We start from the raw sequence: 19,634 nt of genomic DNA, 5'->3' as shown, positions 1-19,634 counted from the left end.
AGAAGCTGGGTTTGGTGGCACTGGTGGTACTGCCTGAGTGTGTGACACCATGGGACTGCGTCCCTGCATTCCAGGCTGTATCCTCACATTAGCATACAAAGAATTTGGGGCTGGCTGTGAGGTCATGGCCTGAAATATAGATCCTTCTCCAAAGTGTGTTGGCTGAACCACATACTGTGGTTGGGCTTGCTGCCCTTGCTGCACATTCTGAGCATTGCTACCATGTTCATTCCCATTTGGTCCCTGCCTCTGTGGCACTGTAAGTGGCTATGCCATTGGTGTCTGTGGCTCTAGTAGTGGCTGTCCCACATGCATTTGTGGACCCTGAATGGGTTGTGCCTCTGCCCTTGGCATCAAAGCTGGATTATGCACAATCTCAGCAAAACTCTTAGTGAGCTAAGTCAAAACTTGCAACACAGAAGCCATCTGTGTTTGCATTACTGCCATAGCATTTGGTTGTACACTTGGGTCAGCACCAATGCAACTGTACCCACAGGATTATGCACTTGTGGAGCTGGCTGCTCCAATGCATCAACCTGAATATTCTGCCCTTCATGGGCTGCATCTTGCACTCTTATTCCGGGGTGTGCTTCCCTTATCTGTGGCTTTGGCTCAAACTTTGAGTCTGCATTATATTCAAGCCTTATATGCTCCATATAAAAAACAATGGATGGCTGTACCAAAAATCAGCAAATGCTTTCTCCACCCAAGCTGCCCAGGAACTCCTCTAGATGATTTAATGAGGATCCCGACAATGGAACCTCTGTAACCAGCCTTTGACTGACAAAGGGCAGTGTAACTGACTCTATTATCTCACAAATCTGAAATACAGCCAACTTGAAACATTGCCATTGTTCACAAACAAAACTTAGAGCATATATCTTCACTGCATAGAATCACTGAACCATTTAAGACAAGGTAGGCTAGAACGCCCCTACTCAAAAGCATGAAAAGTGACACTTGTTGGCCCCAACACTTGGCATCCCCTAAGTAATGCCAGGAAATTCCAGCTCAGTTGTAGGGGTTGGAGGCCTACCAGAGCTCCTCATTGGGAGAACTTTCAGATTTCTGCTGACTTGCAAAAAAAATTTTGGCAGAGACTCTGGAAATCCCATCAGAATAGAAAAATCACTCTCTTCTTTTGGCTTTCTATTCATGGTGGGATAGCAGTGAACCAATGGAGATCCAGGTTCGGAGCTGACCCTTCTTGCCCTCGTTGCCTTTCTGCTTTGGAGACAATACAGCACTGCCTTTGGGATTGCAGATAGGCGAGAATCATATGGAAGGGGATGGCAAGACTTCTCAGCACTTTTATTCGCCTACCTTTCTACATGACCTAGGGATCAGTGGCTTGGCTCACTCTTTCAAGGCCCCAGGTCTTCTTTGAGAGACTTGACTCCTCTTGGGCTCTTCACATCCGACGACACTTTGTGGAGTCGTGCTCTCTAGAGGATGTTCCGGCAATTCTCTTCAGGGCTGCTCATTCCTCGGTTGACTCTCCTTGGGAGGTCTTAGCTAGCATTGCAGCATGGCACATTTGGAGAGCCAGATGCACTGAGGCTTTGGAGGGTTCTCAGGTTCACCCTTCTCAGATCTTGGCCAGTACTTGGACAGATACGGTACACACTCTGATGGCCATTTGGGCGACCATGCAGGGATCATCTCGAGCAGTCTCCTCCAAGAGAGTTACTTTTCTCGGAGATTGGAGAGACTCTCCCTTCTTTGATGAGACTTCTACAGGGTTGAGTTGGCATTTTCAGCCTCAGCCTTGGTTTCTTTCTACCTCATTCCTCTAAGGTGTTTTTATTACATGCTTAGCATGTTGTATTTCTGCACAGAGCTTGCTCTAGCGAGTTTCTTTCTTACTTAATAGAAGTCTCTTTTTTGCAAACAAAAAAAAAAAAGCAGGGAAAGGAAGGGCTCCAGGCCCTTCTAGGGGCTTCCAGAGGTGACACCTAGGTGCCACAAGGCAAGCAGAGAGGCCAAACTAGGTCCACACACAGACACATGGCAAAATGAGGTGTGGGATTTTAATGCCCCTAGGGGAGTCAAATGGCACACCATGACCCTAATCCTTGGGAACCAATGACCCTAGTTTGTAGGATCTCTAGGGGGTCAATTTTTAAAGGATGACCCCACTGAACCAAACCAATGAATAGAAATTGAAACCACTCTAATAGCACTAGGAGTTGCACTTATTGCACATGAAATCATAGGTACCTTTTGGGCATTAAATAAGGCCCTAGCCTGGTACCCTAGGCTAAATTCAGTGACAGTTAGTTTGGAAGGGTTAGAGCATTAATGAGGAGCCATGTGGCCATCCCATGCATGCACCCTTTCTCCCCTCCAACCTTTGTTTGCTTTGGCATTTTTGAAAAGCTGAATGGGATTTTGACGTTTCTCTCCCTCCTCTCTCTTTCTTCACGTACCCCGAGGTCCTCTCTCTCTCTAAGGCTCGCTTCCCAAGGCTGTTGTACAGGTGGTTTTCACACATCCCAAGGAAGGTCTGCTGGCTGGTATGGTTGATTGGAGTTCAAATCGGTGTATTCCTCCTTTTGCATGACTTCCAAAGTACTCATTATTTCAGTACGGACTGTTTTTTTCCTGCTGTATGAACCTACTGGCACCCATTTCGAGGCAAATGACTGCTATACGGAATGTTTCCCTCTCTTTCTTGCTGGGAATCTGTCCTCTATCTTCCTACCCGTGATCCCCCTGCACTCTCTCTCTGATTCCAGCCCATTCTCTCTCTTCCTTTCCCTCTCTAAACTGCCAACTCTCCTACTGCCTCTTACTTGCTGGATCTGCTGCCCCTGGAGGTGTTCTGGTTTGAGTTGGAGCTCTGTGGAGCTGTTTTGGAACCATCTGAAGCTCGTTTGAGTTCTCTTTTCTCTATCCCTTTCATTTTACTTGCATTTGGTGTCATTTTGGAAGTTTGTTGTTGCTCCTCTACTGTTGGAAGCCCCCTCTTGGCCATTCAGGCTGTGATTGGACACCCAGTTACAGAGGGTGTAACCAGATTGGAGCTTGAGGAGCAGTGGGTGGATTTCTTTCTGTATTGAGGTCATTTGCTCAATGTGAGAATTGTGTTGATGCATTTCAAGCCTTGAGGCTGTTTGTGCATTTTTGGAAACCGGTTGTGATGTCTTGACATTCTCAGTTGGGCATAGTTGTGAGAAATGCCTTAGCCTTGCCTGGTAGTTGGGTGCTAGTGGGTCCACTGGAATTGGATGCATTTTGAAGCGAAGTGCTAGCTTGTGCAGTGGAGTGCTAGTGTAGCAGAGTGCAAGGGTGAGCCCTTAGTGTAAGAACACTATTTTTGCATTGCCAAAGGAATTAAATAAATACGGGAAGGGGCGCCAAGGTATTTGGTGCCAGTGTGGTGTCTCGTGTTTGGCTTCATGAGCAAGGGCACTCTAGCCTCCATCCAGTTTATTTTCCAAACTTGTTTCTATGTGGTTTTATGCTTAATGAAGTGGTTGAAAGATATGCAAAGTGGCTGTAAATGATGTCGTTGCTAAGTTAGTTGCAGTTTACTGCCCTTTAGTGACCTGAAGGCCGGTTTCACCTGCCTTGATTCCATAGGGACATGTTTAAATGCACACCTACAGGGAGGGGGTGTGTTATACGTTGTGTAGGCAGCTTGTTGTGCACAGTTTGATGAACTTGAGTGCAACATTTTTGTAGTGGGAGTAGTTAGGCAGTGTGAAAATTGTAATGCCACTCGAATCAGCTGCAACTGCAGATGGAGCTTGAAAGGTGTGGGCATTCATTAGAATAGGCACAGATACTTTCTTCTACAATGGCTGCATATGTGGGCCACACTTGTAGGTTTGGAGGACGTTTTCCTTCATCAGATATTGTCAGAATGTCCTTTTTGGCACGACAGTCTACAGTTCTTGTTTCAACCAGAGTTGCATTACATGAGCAAAGAATCAGTGTGCCATGCATGCATACAGCATGTTGATGCTAGCACCACTTTATGAGATAGAAAGTGCATGAAGACCAAGTTGAGATGGTTTACCGTCAGAATCTTAAACAGGAGAACATACTAACACGTTCTGAAAGGCTAATCCGGGGAAGCAGTTTTCCTCGTGTAGAATTGCTGTTAGCCCTACATGATAACCTGGTCAAGAATGGCTATCCTCAGGAGAGCATACATTCAGATATTTGTCAGAATTTCCTTTTCAGTGCAAAAGCTCTATGCGGATTCTTGTGACAACCAGAGTTGCATTACATGAGCATAGAATCGGTATACCATGCATGCACACAGCATATTGATGCACAATGCCACTTAAAGAGATAAAAAGTGCATGAAGAGCAGGTTGAGATTGTTTACTGTCCTACATGGAATTATAAATAAGAGAGCATACTGACATGCTCAGAAGGCTAATCCCAGGAAACAGTTTTCCAACTATAGAATTGCTGTTAGCCTACCTGATAACATGGTCAAGGATTTGCTATCCTCATTGGAGCATGTATAATAGAAGTGAATTCTGAGGCATTTTACATGCTTGTAGGCTGTAATTATATATATCTGCGAATTGATGGGTGGATGCAGAAATTTTTATGCAGTTCCAGGGCTGAGAGGGTTTTGTCCTAGATTAAGGTTTTCATTTCAGCCTTTTATAAAAGACCTTGCTCTTTGTATTTGCCTCAGTTATATGCTCTGCACAACTACGAGAACAAAATAATTGGGGAAATCTTAAAACTTAAACTTTCTGAATTGCCGATTGTAATGAAAAGTTTATTGCAATGTCTCACTCTTTGCAAAACAAAACTTCTCAATAACAGTAGTTAATCCCAACAAGGATACGTAATATATATGGGGACGCTACTAGGTGTTTTGGAAACCATTTTTATGTTAACTCAAGGCAAGTTTGGGGGGGAGGAATGGTTGTCGATAAGGATTCCAGTACATGAAGTTTCTTAATTGAGGGTAGAAGCATGGATCTTGATGGATGGATTGCATCTAGAATTGGCAGACATGCTTGACTTTGTGATGATTACATGGTGCTGATTCGTTCCTTTTAAGGCTTCCTATGTCAGTGTCTAGTTGATTCAATCCCTCTGTTGGTGGAAGACATGCCATCAAGTCCCCCATAATACTAACAATCACTATGTAAACCTAATATTCCAAAACTAGCATCTTTTTTACATGGGATGAATTGACTAATCCCCTTCTTGCAAATGATAGCTAAATGGTTTGTTTGTTTACTAAGTGTTTTTTGGGCAAGTTATGTATGATGCAGTTGACTTGATATGTTGGATCCTCAGGCACTTCATCAAAGCAGATGTTACGACAACATTTGAGAGAATTGTCTCAAGCTATCCAGGATCAGTTGCTATTGTTGCCATTCAGGTATCCTTATGGATTGTGAGGACATGGTCATTACCGTTTCAATGTTTGGGCATTGTTTCCTTGAACGTCATCTGGTGTAGAGAAATTAGTTGTGCAGGTCAAAAGTTGCATAGTACAATACACATGTTACCCTTAAATGAAAGGTTCTGTTACATGGCATATAGCTGAAAATAAATTTCAGACAGCATAGTTCTAGAGAGAATGGGAAACTTGGTGCAACTTATGCTATTTTGCTGCCCGCTAATATCTTCTTTGGTTTTCCTTCCTTTAGGGATTGTGGAAAGAAGGGGATAGGGTGGAAGAGGCGCGAAAGGCTGCTCAAGGGGAGTGGAGGGTGAAAGATTAGAATAAGTCTGCTTGGGAGTAGGAGATGAAAGATTTAAAAAAGTCTGCTTTAGGGGAGAGCAATGTTGGAAGCTAGACGAGGGCAAGCAAGGGGCTGATGGGCAAAGTGGGAGCTGGGAATGGAGTACTGGGGTGCAAATAGGGGTTGGGGCACAAAAGGGCCATAGGCGTGAAGGGGGGGGAGGGGTGCGAATGGCTGCCAAATGGTGAGGGCCGAGGCATAGGGTTTGGGCAAGCACCTTTGGAGTGAGGGGGACGGGAGCTTGATACCAAGGCAAGGTAGCTAGCTCAGCAGCAGCGTGGATTGTAAGCTCTCATGGTGGGGACAAGGCTCATGAAAGGTATTGCATACTTATATCTCCCTCCAGAGTAGAAAATCAGCTAAGGTTTGATCAATGATGCTGGAGCACAATGATGAACCAAAAGCCTATTTTGGCCTGCAACTCTTATTTTTAATGAAAGAAACTGCAAGGCTATAATATTGCATTGGGTGAAATTCAACGGAATGCTATAAAAGGCTGTTTTGTTATTTCAGGGATACATCATTTCATTTATTTGGTGCTTTCTCGGTAGAGGAATGTTTCCTATCATTGTAGGCAAACTCCAACAATGGCAACCACTTGTCCCATGTATGTTGCCTCAATGACACATATGCCCTCAGCATGTCCTCTAAAGTCTGGTTGACTCTCTCCGTCTGACCATCCGTCTCAGGATGATCCCCACTACTCATTCCTAACTCAGTCCTCAGTGTCTCAAATACCGGTATATCTTGCATAAGTTTGGCCTTTTCTGGATGCCAGGTCATCCTTTTCACTTTCCCCGGGTTTTAACACATGAGCTTTAGGCCATAAGCTCTGGACAAACTCGTCCACCTTTTGAGTTTCTCTTATCTCGGTCATTAGAGCACTCTCTAATACCGTGAAACTCAGGTTGTGCATAATGCGAGACAACGCATCAGCCACCTTATTGTCTTTTCCTCTTCGGTACCGAATCGTTAGATTAAACTCCTGCATGAGCTCTGCCCACCTAGCTTGGCGGCCCCTCAAGTCAGGCTGTTTACAAAAATGTTTCAGAGTATCATGATCTACATCCACATAAAACTCTGAACCATACAGATAATGCCTTCATGTTTTCAAAGCATGGATAACAGCATACAACTCCAATTCATGAGTTGGCCAATTCCTTTGAGAGGGAGAAAGCTTCTTGCTTTCAAAGGCTACTGGCCTTACCTCTTGAAGGAGGACTGCTCCTACCGCAATGCCACTTGCATCGGTTTCTAGGAACAACGGTTTCTGGGGATCAACTATTTTTAACACCGGTCCTGAGCCCACAGCTTGCTTTATGGTGTTAAAACTTTCCTGTTGATTCTGTCCCCAAATAAAAGGTACTTTATCTGAGGTCAGATCAGTCAATGGCGATACTATTCCGGAATATCCTCTGATATGCCTTCTATAAAACTGGACAAATCCCAAGAATGATCGCAACGCGGTCAGACTCCGAGGGATTGGCCAAGTTAGTATCGCAGCCACTTTCTTCGGATCCATTTCTACCCCCTGTGGAGTAATTATGAACCCTAAGTATTCAAGCCTAACCATACACAGTATAGTTTTCTTTTTATTCACATAAAGACTGGCTTTCCTCAAAGTACTGAACACTATCCTTAAGTGTTCACGATGCTCAGTAACACTCTTACTGAATATCAGGATATCGTCAATAAAATGCACTACGAACTTTCCGATATACGGACGTAGTAAATCGTTCATAAGCATGACGAAGGTCGCTGGAGCATTGGTAAGTCCGAAGGGCATTACCAAAAACTCATAATGACCAAACCTGCTTCTAAAAGCGGTTTTATGCACATCCTCGGCTCTAATCCGGATCTGATGGTAGCCACACTTAAGATCTATCTTACTGAAAATCACAGCTCCATGTAATGCATCTAGCAAATCATCAATCCGAGCCATCGGATACCTGTGCTTTACAGTGATATTATTCAATGCTCTGTAATCTATACAGAGGCGAAACGTATCATCCTTTTTCTTCTTTAATATCACTGGCGAAGCAAAAGGTGAGAAACTTGGTTGAATCTGCCCCAACTTGAGGTATTCTTCCAGTTGTCTACGCACCTCCGCTTCTTCAGCAAAACTCATTCTATAGGGAGGTCTATTTACAGGTTCTGCCCCCGGGATCAATTCAATCTTATGCTGAACTTTCCGCTCTGGAGGTAACCCATAAGGCAGTTCATCCCTAAAACATTCAGAGGACTCCTCTGTTATAAGATTAGCCAGCTTGGCCATCTCACCACTTTGCGTAACATCAATGCTAGCCGAAGAGTCATCCACCGGCTCTACCGATGCTGTGCAAAGGAATAAAAACTCTACTTGAGCCTTTCTGATTTCCATCACGGAAACCAACGGTCCCTGAGGTATATCTTTTTCACCTCGCAAGACATAAAGCACATCATTCATCTTGAATTGATATACGTGCTTTTTCCAATCAATGGCTGGATTCTTCCTAGAATGCCACGCCATACCCAGGGCTATATCTGCATGAGCAAGCTTGGTCATTTCAAAATCAAGCTTCTCAGCATAGTCCTGAATCCGAAGCTCCAACTGGGTAACCCTTTGGTCCCATACTTCAGTTGAACTTCCATCTGCCATCCTAACTGTATACGCATAGTCAAATGGACTTGTCTTTAATTTCAGCCTCTTCACGAGCTTGGAGTTAATCACATTGTGAGTTGACGCCGAGTCAAACAACACAATGACATCATGACTGGCCACTTGCCCTTTCATTTTAATTAACTCCGTATCATTAAAGGCCGTATACCCCGTTGCTGCGGGCTTAGATAGGATGTTATCAGGTGCACTCGTCACTAACTTAGCAACAGATACACATAACAAACAAGGTACTAACCTCTGAGAAGGTCCCGCCAGTTGCATCTGCATATGTTCCGCATTGGGACTCTCCTGCATTTCTAAGTCGCATTCAGATATTATCATATTAGCCGTGCGACGGTCTTTATTCAGTGGACAATCCTTCCACTGGTGTCGCTGAAGGCAGCCGAAGCACAATCCTTCTTTCCTAGCTTTCTCTTTTTGTTCAGGGGTCAACGAGGACTTTGACCAAGCCCGGGCTGCCATTGGAGTTATTTTCCTTTTCACCCCAACAGTGGTACTTGTCTTTACTGGTCCCTCAACTGGCTTCACTTGCTTGGTTTGGCCACTTGGCTGCGAGACACTTGTCTTTGAAACCCATTTCCTCGGAAATCCCCCTTTTTTCGGGTACTCATACTGAGTCCCTGCCTGCACAAATCCACCAGATCTGCCTCTGGCATCCTCATAGTTCAGGGCTACTGCTATAGATTCATCTAATGTAGTCACATATTTAGCCCAAACTTCCATTTTGATTTTATCGTTCAGTCCATAGATATAGTCTTTTAACTGAACCGACATAGGGAGAGGGTCTGTTATTTTCATGACACATTCCCTGAATTTGTCAGTGTACTCTGCCACTGACAGACTCCTCTGACGAAGATTTCTATAAGCATCCCAAGCTCGGGATTCTTCATCAGGTGGAAGAAAGTGTTTCTTGAATTCAGCTTTAAACCCTTCCCAGGTGGTTGGAGCAACTTGATCCTTTTGTTGCTTTATCCACCATCTGTCCGCTGCCTCAATAAACAGGTGTGTGGCCTCACGGATTTTCTTTAGATCGGATCTAATCTCACAAATGGCGAAGGCTTCTTCCCACTTGTGTAACCAAACCTCGATCACATCAGAGCTGCGCTCGGTCATCCGACCAGCGTACTTCTCTGGTCTATAATTAGCGATATTAGGCACTTTGACCCTTGCGCGCTCTAAGGAATGTATACTGGGCTCTGGCTCTGCTGGAGCTTTGCCCTTATCAATCCTAGACGGTCTAGCCGACAAAGCTTGCACCATCTCCCTGATCTCATTTTGACCAGCATTCACTTGAAGCTGCTGGTTCATAATCTACTGTAAAGCATCCTCTAATATCGAAATCCTACCAATAAATGTAGGTGCTGCATGATGTGACATCTGTTGTGTAGACTGTACTCTAGACTCACTAGGATTCACTCTTGAATTCTGCCCTTCAGCTTCCATTGGTTCACAGTGGAAGATGGGGTTTTTTTTTTTTTTTAATAAATATAATAAACCCAAATAACCAATATATATACACCCTTCACTTCTGTTCTGCTTTCCTGTTTTTTTTTTTCCTTCTACAGTGCAGAAATCACAGGACCATATGAGAACAAAAAAAACTGCACGGAAAGAAAGGGCTCCCTGATCTTTGTTACGTCCTGCCTCAGCTCCACAAACTCGAATCTCCGAAGCCTGCGCTCTGATCGAAATCTATATGAGGGAATCAGGTCAACTGTCACGAGCCAGCCAACCAAGCAGCTAGATATCTCGAAGCCTGCAGCCTCCACGTACGACCTGCTCTCTGATTGCAACTACAGTAGATAAACGAACTGGTGGCCAGAGAAGTCCCGCAAATGTCATAAACTACTTCTGTGAAAACGTAGCAATCTGTTTGGGATTTGTCATAGCCCACGAACTATATGCGTGACCATGGACGAGACAGATAGGTTATTCGTCAACCTATCGTCTATCTTCACCAACCTCCTCAGATCCCGCGCATCGCTCAATCACGTATCACGTGCTTGCACTCCTCTATCACGACCAGTCACCTAACACCCCGCCATCTTCTACTAACCCGTGGGGGATGATCACCGAACAGCCACATCGTCTGTCACGTGAAGGTCACGATCCCTTTGTTTGTGCCTCCGTTGGACGTCACGCACAGCAATCCGTCCCACCTACGCTCTGGTCCTTCGACACCCCTTTCGTGTCAACCTGCGCTCACGAATCGCTTGCTGTCCATAGTCCCTGTTGTTCGTCGTTACAATCCACGTATCCCTCGATCTCTCCACAGGCTCTGATACCAATTGTCACCTACTATCGCTTCTTGGCTTCTTGCCCTTACGTTACCTATCCACGTTTTGATCTACTGCTTGAATCTCTACTCGTTGTTTTTACAATCACGGGTGATGGCGATCTGTTATACCACCCAGCCTATTCTCAAAGGATAGTTAATCGTCAGATTACGTACGTTATTTCATACCTATCCAAGAGACCCTCAATTCCCTAGATAGTTCTCCTTGCCAAATGTCATCAATTTAGCCTCTCCACTTGGTGCACCTTTTTTACCCCTCTCTTGGGGCATATTAAAACCCACTTGCCCCTTGGCATTATTGCACATTTAGGTGCACCTAGGCCTTAGCACTCAGAACTATCTAGTCAATGCCATTCTGCCCTCACCTAGGACCTTGGCAGTTACTTCTCTTGACCATTTCAATTATGCACATTAACTATTACAAAAGTTTGTCATCTAAGAGAAAATGCCCACCGATCTATCCGAGGTCATGCTATCCCGGCTAGAGCATAACACACCCGCTCGGCCTTGCTTACCTGACACGAGAAACACCGTGTCACATATTCATGAATATGTTTTTTCATCTTTGGCCAAAAGAAATCTCGCTTCACGAGATCATATGTCTTCTCGACCCCTGGATGTCCCGCACACGGGCTATCATGGCACTGTCGAATGACTCTCTGCCTGAGATCATTCTGACTAGGTACTACAACCTTGCCATTTCTAACTAGCATACCATCCCTTATGGTATATCTTGCATAAGTTTGGCCTTTTCTGGATGCCAGGTCTCCTTTTCATTTTCCCCGGGTTTTAACACATGAGCTTTAGGCCACAAGCTCTGGACAAACTCGTCCACCTTTTGAGTTTCTCTTATCTCGGTCATTAGAGCACTCTCTAATACCGTGAAACTCAGGTTGTGCATAATGCGAGACAACGCATCAGCCACCTTATTGTCTTTTCCTCTTCGGTACCGAATCGTTAGATTAAACTCCTGCATGAGCTCTGCCCACCTAGCTTGGCGGCCCCTCAAGTCGGGTTGTTTACAAAAATGTTTCAGAGTATCATGATCCACATCCACATAAAACTCTGAACCATACAAATAATGCCTCCATGTTTTCAAAGCATGGATAACAGCATACAACTCCAATTCATGAGTTGGCCAATTCCTTTGAGAGGGAGAAAGCTTCTTGCTTTCAAAGGCTACTGGCCTTCCCTCTTGAAGGAGAACTGCTCCTACCGCAATGCCACTTGCATCGGTTTCTAGGAACAACGGTTTCTGGGGATCAACTATTTTTAACACCGGTCCTGTGACCACAGCTTGTTTTATGGTGTTAAAACTTTCTTGTTGATTCTGTCCCCAAATAAAAGGTACTTTATCTGAGGTCAGATCAGTCAATGGCGATACTATTCCGGAATATCCTTTGATATGTCTTCTATAAAACTGGACAAATCCCAAAAATGATCGCAACGCGGTCAGACTCTGAGGGATTGGCCAAGTTAGTATCGCAGCCACTTTCTTCGGATCCATTTCTACCCCTTGTGGAGTAATTATGAACCCTAAATATTCAAGCCTAACCATACACAGTATAGTTTTCTTCTTATTCACATAAAGACTGGCTTTCCTCAAAGTACTGAACACTATTCTTAAGTGTTCACGATGCTCAGTAACACTTTTACTGAATATCAGGATATCGTCAATAAAATGTACTACGAACTTTCCGATATACGGACGTAGTAAATCATTCATAAGCATGACGAATGTCGCTAGAGCATTGGTAAGTCCAAAGGGCATTACCAAAAACTCATAATGACCAAACCTGCTTCTGAAAGCGGTTTTATGCACATCCTCGGCTCTAATCCGGATCTGATGGTAGCCACACTTAAGATCTATCTTGCTGAAAATCACGGCTCCATGTAATGCATCTAGCAAATCATCAATCCGAGCCATCGGATACCTGTGCTTAAGAGTGATATTATTCAATGCTCTGTAATCTATACAGAGGCGAAACGTATCATCCTTTTTCTTCTTTAATATCACTTGGGAAGCAAAAGGTGAGAAACTTGGTTGAATCTACCCCAACTTGAGGTATTCTTCCAGTTGTCTACGCACCTCCGCCTCTTCAGTAAAACTCATTCTGTAGGGAGGTCTATTTACAGGTTATGCCCCCGGGATCAGTTCAATTTTATGCTGAACTTTCCGCTCTGGAGGTAACCCATAAGGTAGTTCATCCCTAAAACATTCAGAGAACTTCTCTGATATCTCTTTAGCCAACTCGGCCATTTCCCCATCTTGGGTAGCCTCAGTGCTAGTCGATGCATCATCAATCGACTCTACCGATGCTATACACAGACACAGAAACTCTTTCGGAGTCCTCCGAATTTCCATGGCTGACGTTTCCTCCGGGTTTGGGACACACATGGCCTCTTCTTCGAGCAGGCTTCGCAGGGCCTTCAGTGGCGCTACTCACCATCTCTCTGGCTGTTCATTCACACTCGTCTGATCCCTCCGTGAGAGAGAGCTTTACTTTTTGTTACCTTTTGGGCTGCGTCCGATTTGTGAACGCAGCCCGTCAGCTGCAATGCTGACCTCTTGTATCTTGTTTTCGAAGTAATATAATTAGCACTGTTTTTTCGGCAAAAAATTTCCATGGTTGAAATCAGTGGCCCTCGAGGTAGATCCTTTTCACCTCGCAAAACATATTCTACCCCGTTCATCTTGAACTGGTAAATATGCTTCTTCCAATCAATGGCTGGATTTTTCTTAGAATGCCATGCCATACCCAGAGCTATATCTGCATGAGCAAGCTTGGTCATTTCAAAATCAAGCTTCTCAGCATAGTCCTGAATCCAAAGCTCCAACTGGGTAACCCTTTGGTCCCATACTTAAGTTGAACTTCCATCTTCCATTCTGACTGTATACGCATAGTCAGATGGGCTTGTTTTTAATTTCAGCCTCTTCACAAGCTTGGAGTTAATCACATTGTGAGTTGACGCCGAGTCAAACAACACAATGACATCATGACTGGCCACTTGCCCTTTCATTTTAATTAACTCCGTATCATTAAAGGCCGTATACCCCGTTGCTGCGGGCTTAGATAGGATGTTATCAGGTGCACTCGTCACTAACTTAGCAACAGATACACATAACAAACAAGGTACTAACCTCTGAGAAGGTCCCGCCAGTTGCATCTGCATATGTTCCGCATTGGGACTCTCCTGCATTTCCACGTCGCATTCAGATATTATCATATTAGCCGTGCGACGGTCTTTATTCAATGGACAATCCTTCCACTGATGTCGTTGAAGGCAGCCGAAGCACAATCCTTCTTTTCTAGCTTTCTCTTTTTGTTCAGGGATCAACGAGGACTTTGACCAAGCCCGGGCTGCCATTGGAGTTATTTTTCTTTTCACCCCAACGGTGGTACTTGTTTTTACTGGTCCCTCAACCGGCTTCACCTGCTTGGTTTGGCCACTTGGCTGCGAGACACTTATCTTTGAAATCCATTTCCTCTGAACTCCCCCTTTTTTCGGGTACTCATACTGAGTCCCTGCCTGCACAAATCCACTAGATCTGCCCCTGGCATCCTCGTAGTTCAGTGCTACTACTGCAATAGATTCATCTAATGTAGTCACATATTTAGCCCGAACTTCCATTTTGATTTTGTCGTCCAGTCCATAGATATAGTCTTTTAACTGAACCGACATAGGGAGAGGGTCTGTTATTTTCATGACACATTCCCTGAATTTGTCGGTGTACTCTGCCACCGACAGACTCCTCTGACGAAGATTTCTATAAGCATCCCAAGCTCGGGACTCTTCATCAGGTGGGAGAAAGTGTTTCTTAAATTCAGCTTTAAACCCTTCCCAGGTGGTAGGAGCAACTTGATCCTTCTGTTGCTTTATCCACCATCTATCCGCTGCCTCAATAAACAGGTGTGTGGCCTCACGGATTTTCTTTAGATCAGATCTAATTTCACAAATGGCGAAGGCTTCTTCCCACTTGTGTAACCAAACCTCGATCACATCAGAGCTGCGCTCGGTCATCCGACCAGCGTACTTCTCTGGTCTATAATTAGCGATATTAGGCACTTTGACCCTTGCGCGCTCTAATGAATGTATACTGGGCTCTGGCTCTGCTGGAGCTTTGCCCTTATCAATTCTGGACGGTCTAGCCGACAAGGCTTGTACCATCTCCCTAATCTCATTCTGACCAGCATTCACTTGAAGCTACTGGTTCATAATCTGCTGTAAAGCATCTTCTAATATCGAAATCCTACCGATCAAAGTAGGTGCTGCATGATGTGACATCTGTTGTATAGACTGTACTCTAGACTCACTAGGATTCACCCTAGAATTCTGCCCTTCTGCCTCCATAGTTTCACAATGGAAAATGGTTTTTTTTCTTTTTCTTTTCTTTTTTTTTTTTTTCAGTCTTTTCTAAAACCCAATTTAAAGATATATATACACTTCTTTTATGTTCTGCTTTCCTGGGGTTTTTTTTTTTCTTCTTTCTCATGCACACTAAACTCCCGAATAAACAATACTTTGAACGTTCCTTTTCACAGTGCAGGAATAACAGGACTATATATAAAGCTGTAAAAGCTGTATCGAAAAAAATGCTTCCTGAATCTTCTCCTCGAAATGTCGATTAACTCCTGTCGTATTTATCTCTGGTTCGCTTTTCCCCTCCACCTGAACGTAGTACGCACGTGCGTGGAATTTACGGGCCCAATGTTTGTAGCAGCATCCACAGCCAACGGTGCTCAGCATTAACTGGTAGTTCACACGACCAGCATCGACGGATTGCTACGTGGAGAAAATAGGAGGCGGAACGATCGAAGGCTTGTATAATTGAGCGTAAGTGCTCGTCAACACCACACCACGTTGTCCCCGCAAAGCATTTACCGAAGATGTCCGTCCACCAGGTCCCCCCACATACAGCCTTCGCACGTCACGAACAGTTGATTCACCCCTTGCGTCACCTCTGCACTCAACCCGCTACCAGCCGCTGCCTTACGTGACCCCTAAGTTCCAGCCACGAAACAGAAGCCTCGTACGTCGTAACTAACGTCCGAATTCGTCAAAACCACGTTGCACCCTCAGTCAGTTCGTCAATTTGACGCTGAGGTCATTCGACGATCCCGCTTCCATCTCCTTCATAGCCTCGGCTGTGATACCAACTGACAAAGACTCTATCTCTACTAAAAGAATCTCTATTCCTTCGTTGACACAGATCACGAGCGATGGCATTTCATTTTTCCTCCCAGCCTACTCTCGTAGATCACAGACATTCTAATTAATTCGTTCCTTTCTTTTTCTCATGCTTATCCACGAGACCCTCATTTCCCTAGATAGTTCCCCTTGCCAAATGTCATCATTTTAGCCTTTCCACTTGGTGCACCTTTTTACCCCTCTCTTGGGCACATTTAAAACCACTTGCCCCTTGGCATTATTGCACATTTAGGTGCACCTAGGCCTTAGCACTCAGAACTACCTAGTCAATGCCATTTCACCCTCACCTAGGACCTTGGCAGTTACTTCTCTTGACCATTTCAATTACGCACATTAACTATTACAAAAGTTGGTCATCTAAGAGAAAATGCCCACCGATCTTTCCGAGGTCATGCTATCTCGGCTAGAGCATAACATGGGTATTCCAATTGACAAGCTTCGTTGAAGAGAGAGGTTCTGTGGAAGGCCTTACGTGAATTGGTGGTAGACATGTCCTGCACAAGTCATTCTTGTCCAACTAAGATGGAGGTGAGGGGTCTGTGGAGTATGAAGAGGCATCTCTAGAATGTACCTTTGGATTGTGCAGCATAAAAGACCATAATATGCCATTATCACCAAGCTTGTCAGCTTGGTCCCAATTCTCAACAGTAATATAGTTACTGGGATCTCCAACTGTATTATTGTCAACTAATCGAGACACCATGTACCAAAATAGTATGAAGGTTTGAGGCTAAAATTGAAATGAAAACCCCTCCACGTGATCCAAGAACACTAGACCAAAATGTATGCCTAGGTAGGATCTTGTTGCTTGTAAGGGAGCCCATTTTAAGCTCTAAAAAATAGCTGATTTTCCAGAATTTTAGTGCTTTGGGAGGACCCGAACTCTAGGCATGCTATGTTGCTTTGAGGTAATTACTATTATTGCAGAGGAAGGGGCAATCACAAGCTAGAACTTCCTTGATTGCCTTCTCAATAGAGTCTAGGAGCTTGAAATACAGGTTGGAAAGTCCTGCGAACTAGATGGTGAAGATTGAATATTTCTAATCCTCGAGAACTTGATTGTTATGAAGACGATAAGAGTACATGGACGCCTTCTTACCTCTCCCGATGGGAAAGGGACTAGATGCAAGACGGATGTGACAAGATCAAGGGCATCAGGTCCAATTGAAAGGAACCCTACCAACAATCAACTTCTCGGAGGTGGAGAGCCAAATATTCTACTCTTATTGGAGTATGTCCATACTTTGCATGGTGATGTCATTTTGGAGAGCTCTGAGCTTGTCTTGTGCAAAAGAAATGATCTTCGTGGTGGCTGGCGGATGGGAGGAGATCAATCGATGCCATTGCGCCAATCAAAGGTAGGAAGGTTGACTCAAACCTCATTTAAAAACCTCGAATTCTTGATAAAGAGGGAGAGGAAGAGGCTGAAAAGAGGAGGGTGAAGGTATGAGAATGGGGTTTTCGTACTCCAATTTAACTATGTGGATACCATATTGGCATTGTTGGAGCAAAGTCATGGTCCACAATGGTTTTCTTTGTCACATGGTACCATGGTTTCACAGTGGCTAATATGGAGTCGACACGTCATGTATCAAGATTCCCGATCATGCTCTATTTTCTATGCCTCCCTTTGAGGCCTAGCTTTGGCAATGTTCTCGAGATCCCCACTCCAGTTGCCGTGGTACACTCCGACATTGAAGTCCCAAAGGTGCACTTGATTGTGGATGAACCCCTACTCTTCTCAAACAGGTGATGCTGGAGACATTGAGTGGAGGGGTTTTCTACCAATGGGCTGAGATATAAGGCTTACGAGGGCAGTGCCTATGTCGCAGGCAGATGGGCCGCTTGGTCAAGTTCTGTCCATGACTTGTAAGTCGACCTTCTTGTAGGCCCCATGCCCCCTTCGATCACTCACAAGATGGGGGAGGACAAGACTTCTCCACCTCTTTAGCCAACTCAGCCTCAACTCCCTTGGGCTGACCCATCAGGTGGGGTTTAGAGTAGAGTGAAGGGAAAGTGAAGAGGGAAGCATGTGACAAAGACTGCCAATCAGTGGGTTTGATGCAGACAGCAAGTGAGGGTATGACCTCAGGCAAAGATGTCCCCTAAGGACGAGCAGACAGTTAGAATCCCTCCTCTCTAGATAAGTTCTTGGGGCTTCCGTCCAATATTCCGTCATAGGTTTTCTCTAGATCCTTGGATATAGACTCAGCCGGTTGCAAGGCTGGTTAGTATCGGTAAATGATCTTCATAGGATCATATAATTGGTCCAATGGCGTGGGAGTTCATATATAATTGGTTCATGCATGAAGTGAATGGTTGATTGGACTATGTGGTGATCTGACCAATGCATGGGCGACTACGTGGTAGCTAACCTTGTGGTGATTGGTAAACCGATGCATGGCGGTTTGGAAGATACGCGCAGCTAGTTGTGGCAGTGGCTGAGGTGGCAATACCACATACCTATAAATCTATGAGAACACAATGTACTCGTTCCTTTTGTCTAAGATCTCACTATGAGAGTCGATACAGTCTTGATAGGCCCAACTGCTAGCAAGTCTAGGTCGTGTCATGGGTGTCGTGTTTGTAAAGCCGACAAACACAGTAGTGGTGAGGCTAACAGAGTCGAGGAGTTTCGTTCCTCCTATTTTTTGTCACTCAAATTCTTTGTAATAGGTCTTGCATGCAAATTTTGTTAATATTACAAATTCTACACGTGAAGATCATCCTGATGTGCAGTGTTTGAATTTGTTTGTAGGTCGGGTTGATTTTGTAGAGTGAATTCTAGGATTCAAAAGTCAACAATTGGTATCAGAGCAAGTCGATCGGGAACCATAGGAATTCTTGTGTGAGTCGGTCATTGTTCGGTACTATGGATTTTTATTCAAAGTGAAGCTCGTCATCAGCAGATCGCTCATGCAGATTAATCTTTCAAGCTTAGGTTGTTGGTAGAGGAAATGAGCAGTTGCAAGGACATGGACCCTATCTTGCAGGGGATCAGCCAACCGATGCAGTTTTTGAGCGCCTAAGCTACGCCATGCACGTGTTCGCTGCAACACTTCATGGACTTTGAAATTCCGGGGGAATTCGTTGTGGTCATATGATATTTGATTTAACGGAGAATCGTGTTTTTCGCAGGACTGTTTCTCCAGACAGTGATATAATCGGAGGCTGGCAGTAAAAGTTCAATTCAGGTGATCGGGTTCCTCAAGCGCAACCGGCATAGATCGATCAGTTTGCAAAGCTCATGATGAGTGATTTTCTGGAGGCGCAAAGCTTAGTAAAAACTATCAGCTGAAACTTGTATGTATGTGTTCTGAGTTACATTCGGCGTGATCACCTTAGCTTTGAAGCTGAAGGATATGTCATGCTATCGAAGATGATGGATGTTGATGCTTCGGTTTTTTGGACTAGTCTCTTTCCTTTTGTGGCAGCTTCTTTTTATGCATTTATATGTGCATACTCGGTTCTTACTTGGCTTCTTTCTCTCCCCCCTCCCCTCCCCTCAGCCCCCCCCCCCCCACCCCGTCGCTCAGCCCCCCCCCCTCCCCTCGTCCGTCACTCAGCCCCCTCCCCGTCGCTCAGCCCCCCCCCCCTCCCCGTCGCTCAGCCCCCTCCCCTCGTCCGTCGCTCAGCCCCCCCCTCCCCGTCGCTCAACCCCCTCCCCTCGTCCGTCGCTCAGCCCCCTCCCCGTCGCTCAACCCCCTCCCCTCGTCCGTCGCTCAGCCCTTCTCCACTT

The 19,634-nt window shown here is 44.9% G+C and overlaps 1 protein-coding gene across 13 annotated transcripts in view; it reads left to right on the top strand.

Annotated features, from left to right (window-relative positions):
- The window catches only part of LOC147883049 (uncharacterized), a 262,662-nt gene that overhangs the window by 205,228 nt on the left and 37,800 nt on the right, over positions 1–19,634 (top strand). For 8 of the 13 annotated variants that reach the window (XM_087399419.1, XM_087399418.1, XM_087399417.1 and 5 more), the window contains one exon: positions 5,278–5,362. In XM_087399419.1, coding sequence (XP_087255545.1) covers positions 5,278–5,362 — 85 coding nt within the window. Of the gene's footprint in view, positions 1–5,277; positions 5,363–18,653; positions 19,203–19,634 lie in introns of all 13 variants that reach the window. The other 5 variants (XR_015543772.1, XR_015543771.1, XR_015543775.1 and 2 more) reach the window with 4 other exon arrangements.

Source organism: Dipteris shenzhenensis, chromosome 28, assembly GCF_047967505.1.
Source record: "Dipteris shenzhenensis isolate YYH24624 ecotype China chromosome 28, Dip_SZ_1.0, whole genome shotgun sequence".
Classification (NCBI taxonomy): domain Eukaryota; kingdom Viridiplantae; phylum Streptophyta; class Polypodiopsida; order Gleicheniales; family Dipteridaceae; genus Dipteris; species Dipteris shenzhenensis.
This window is presented reverse-complemented; position numbering and strand designations above follow the sequence as displayed.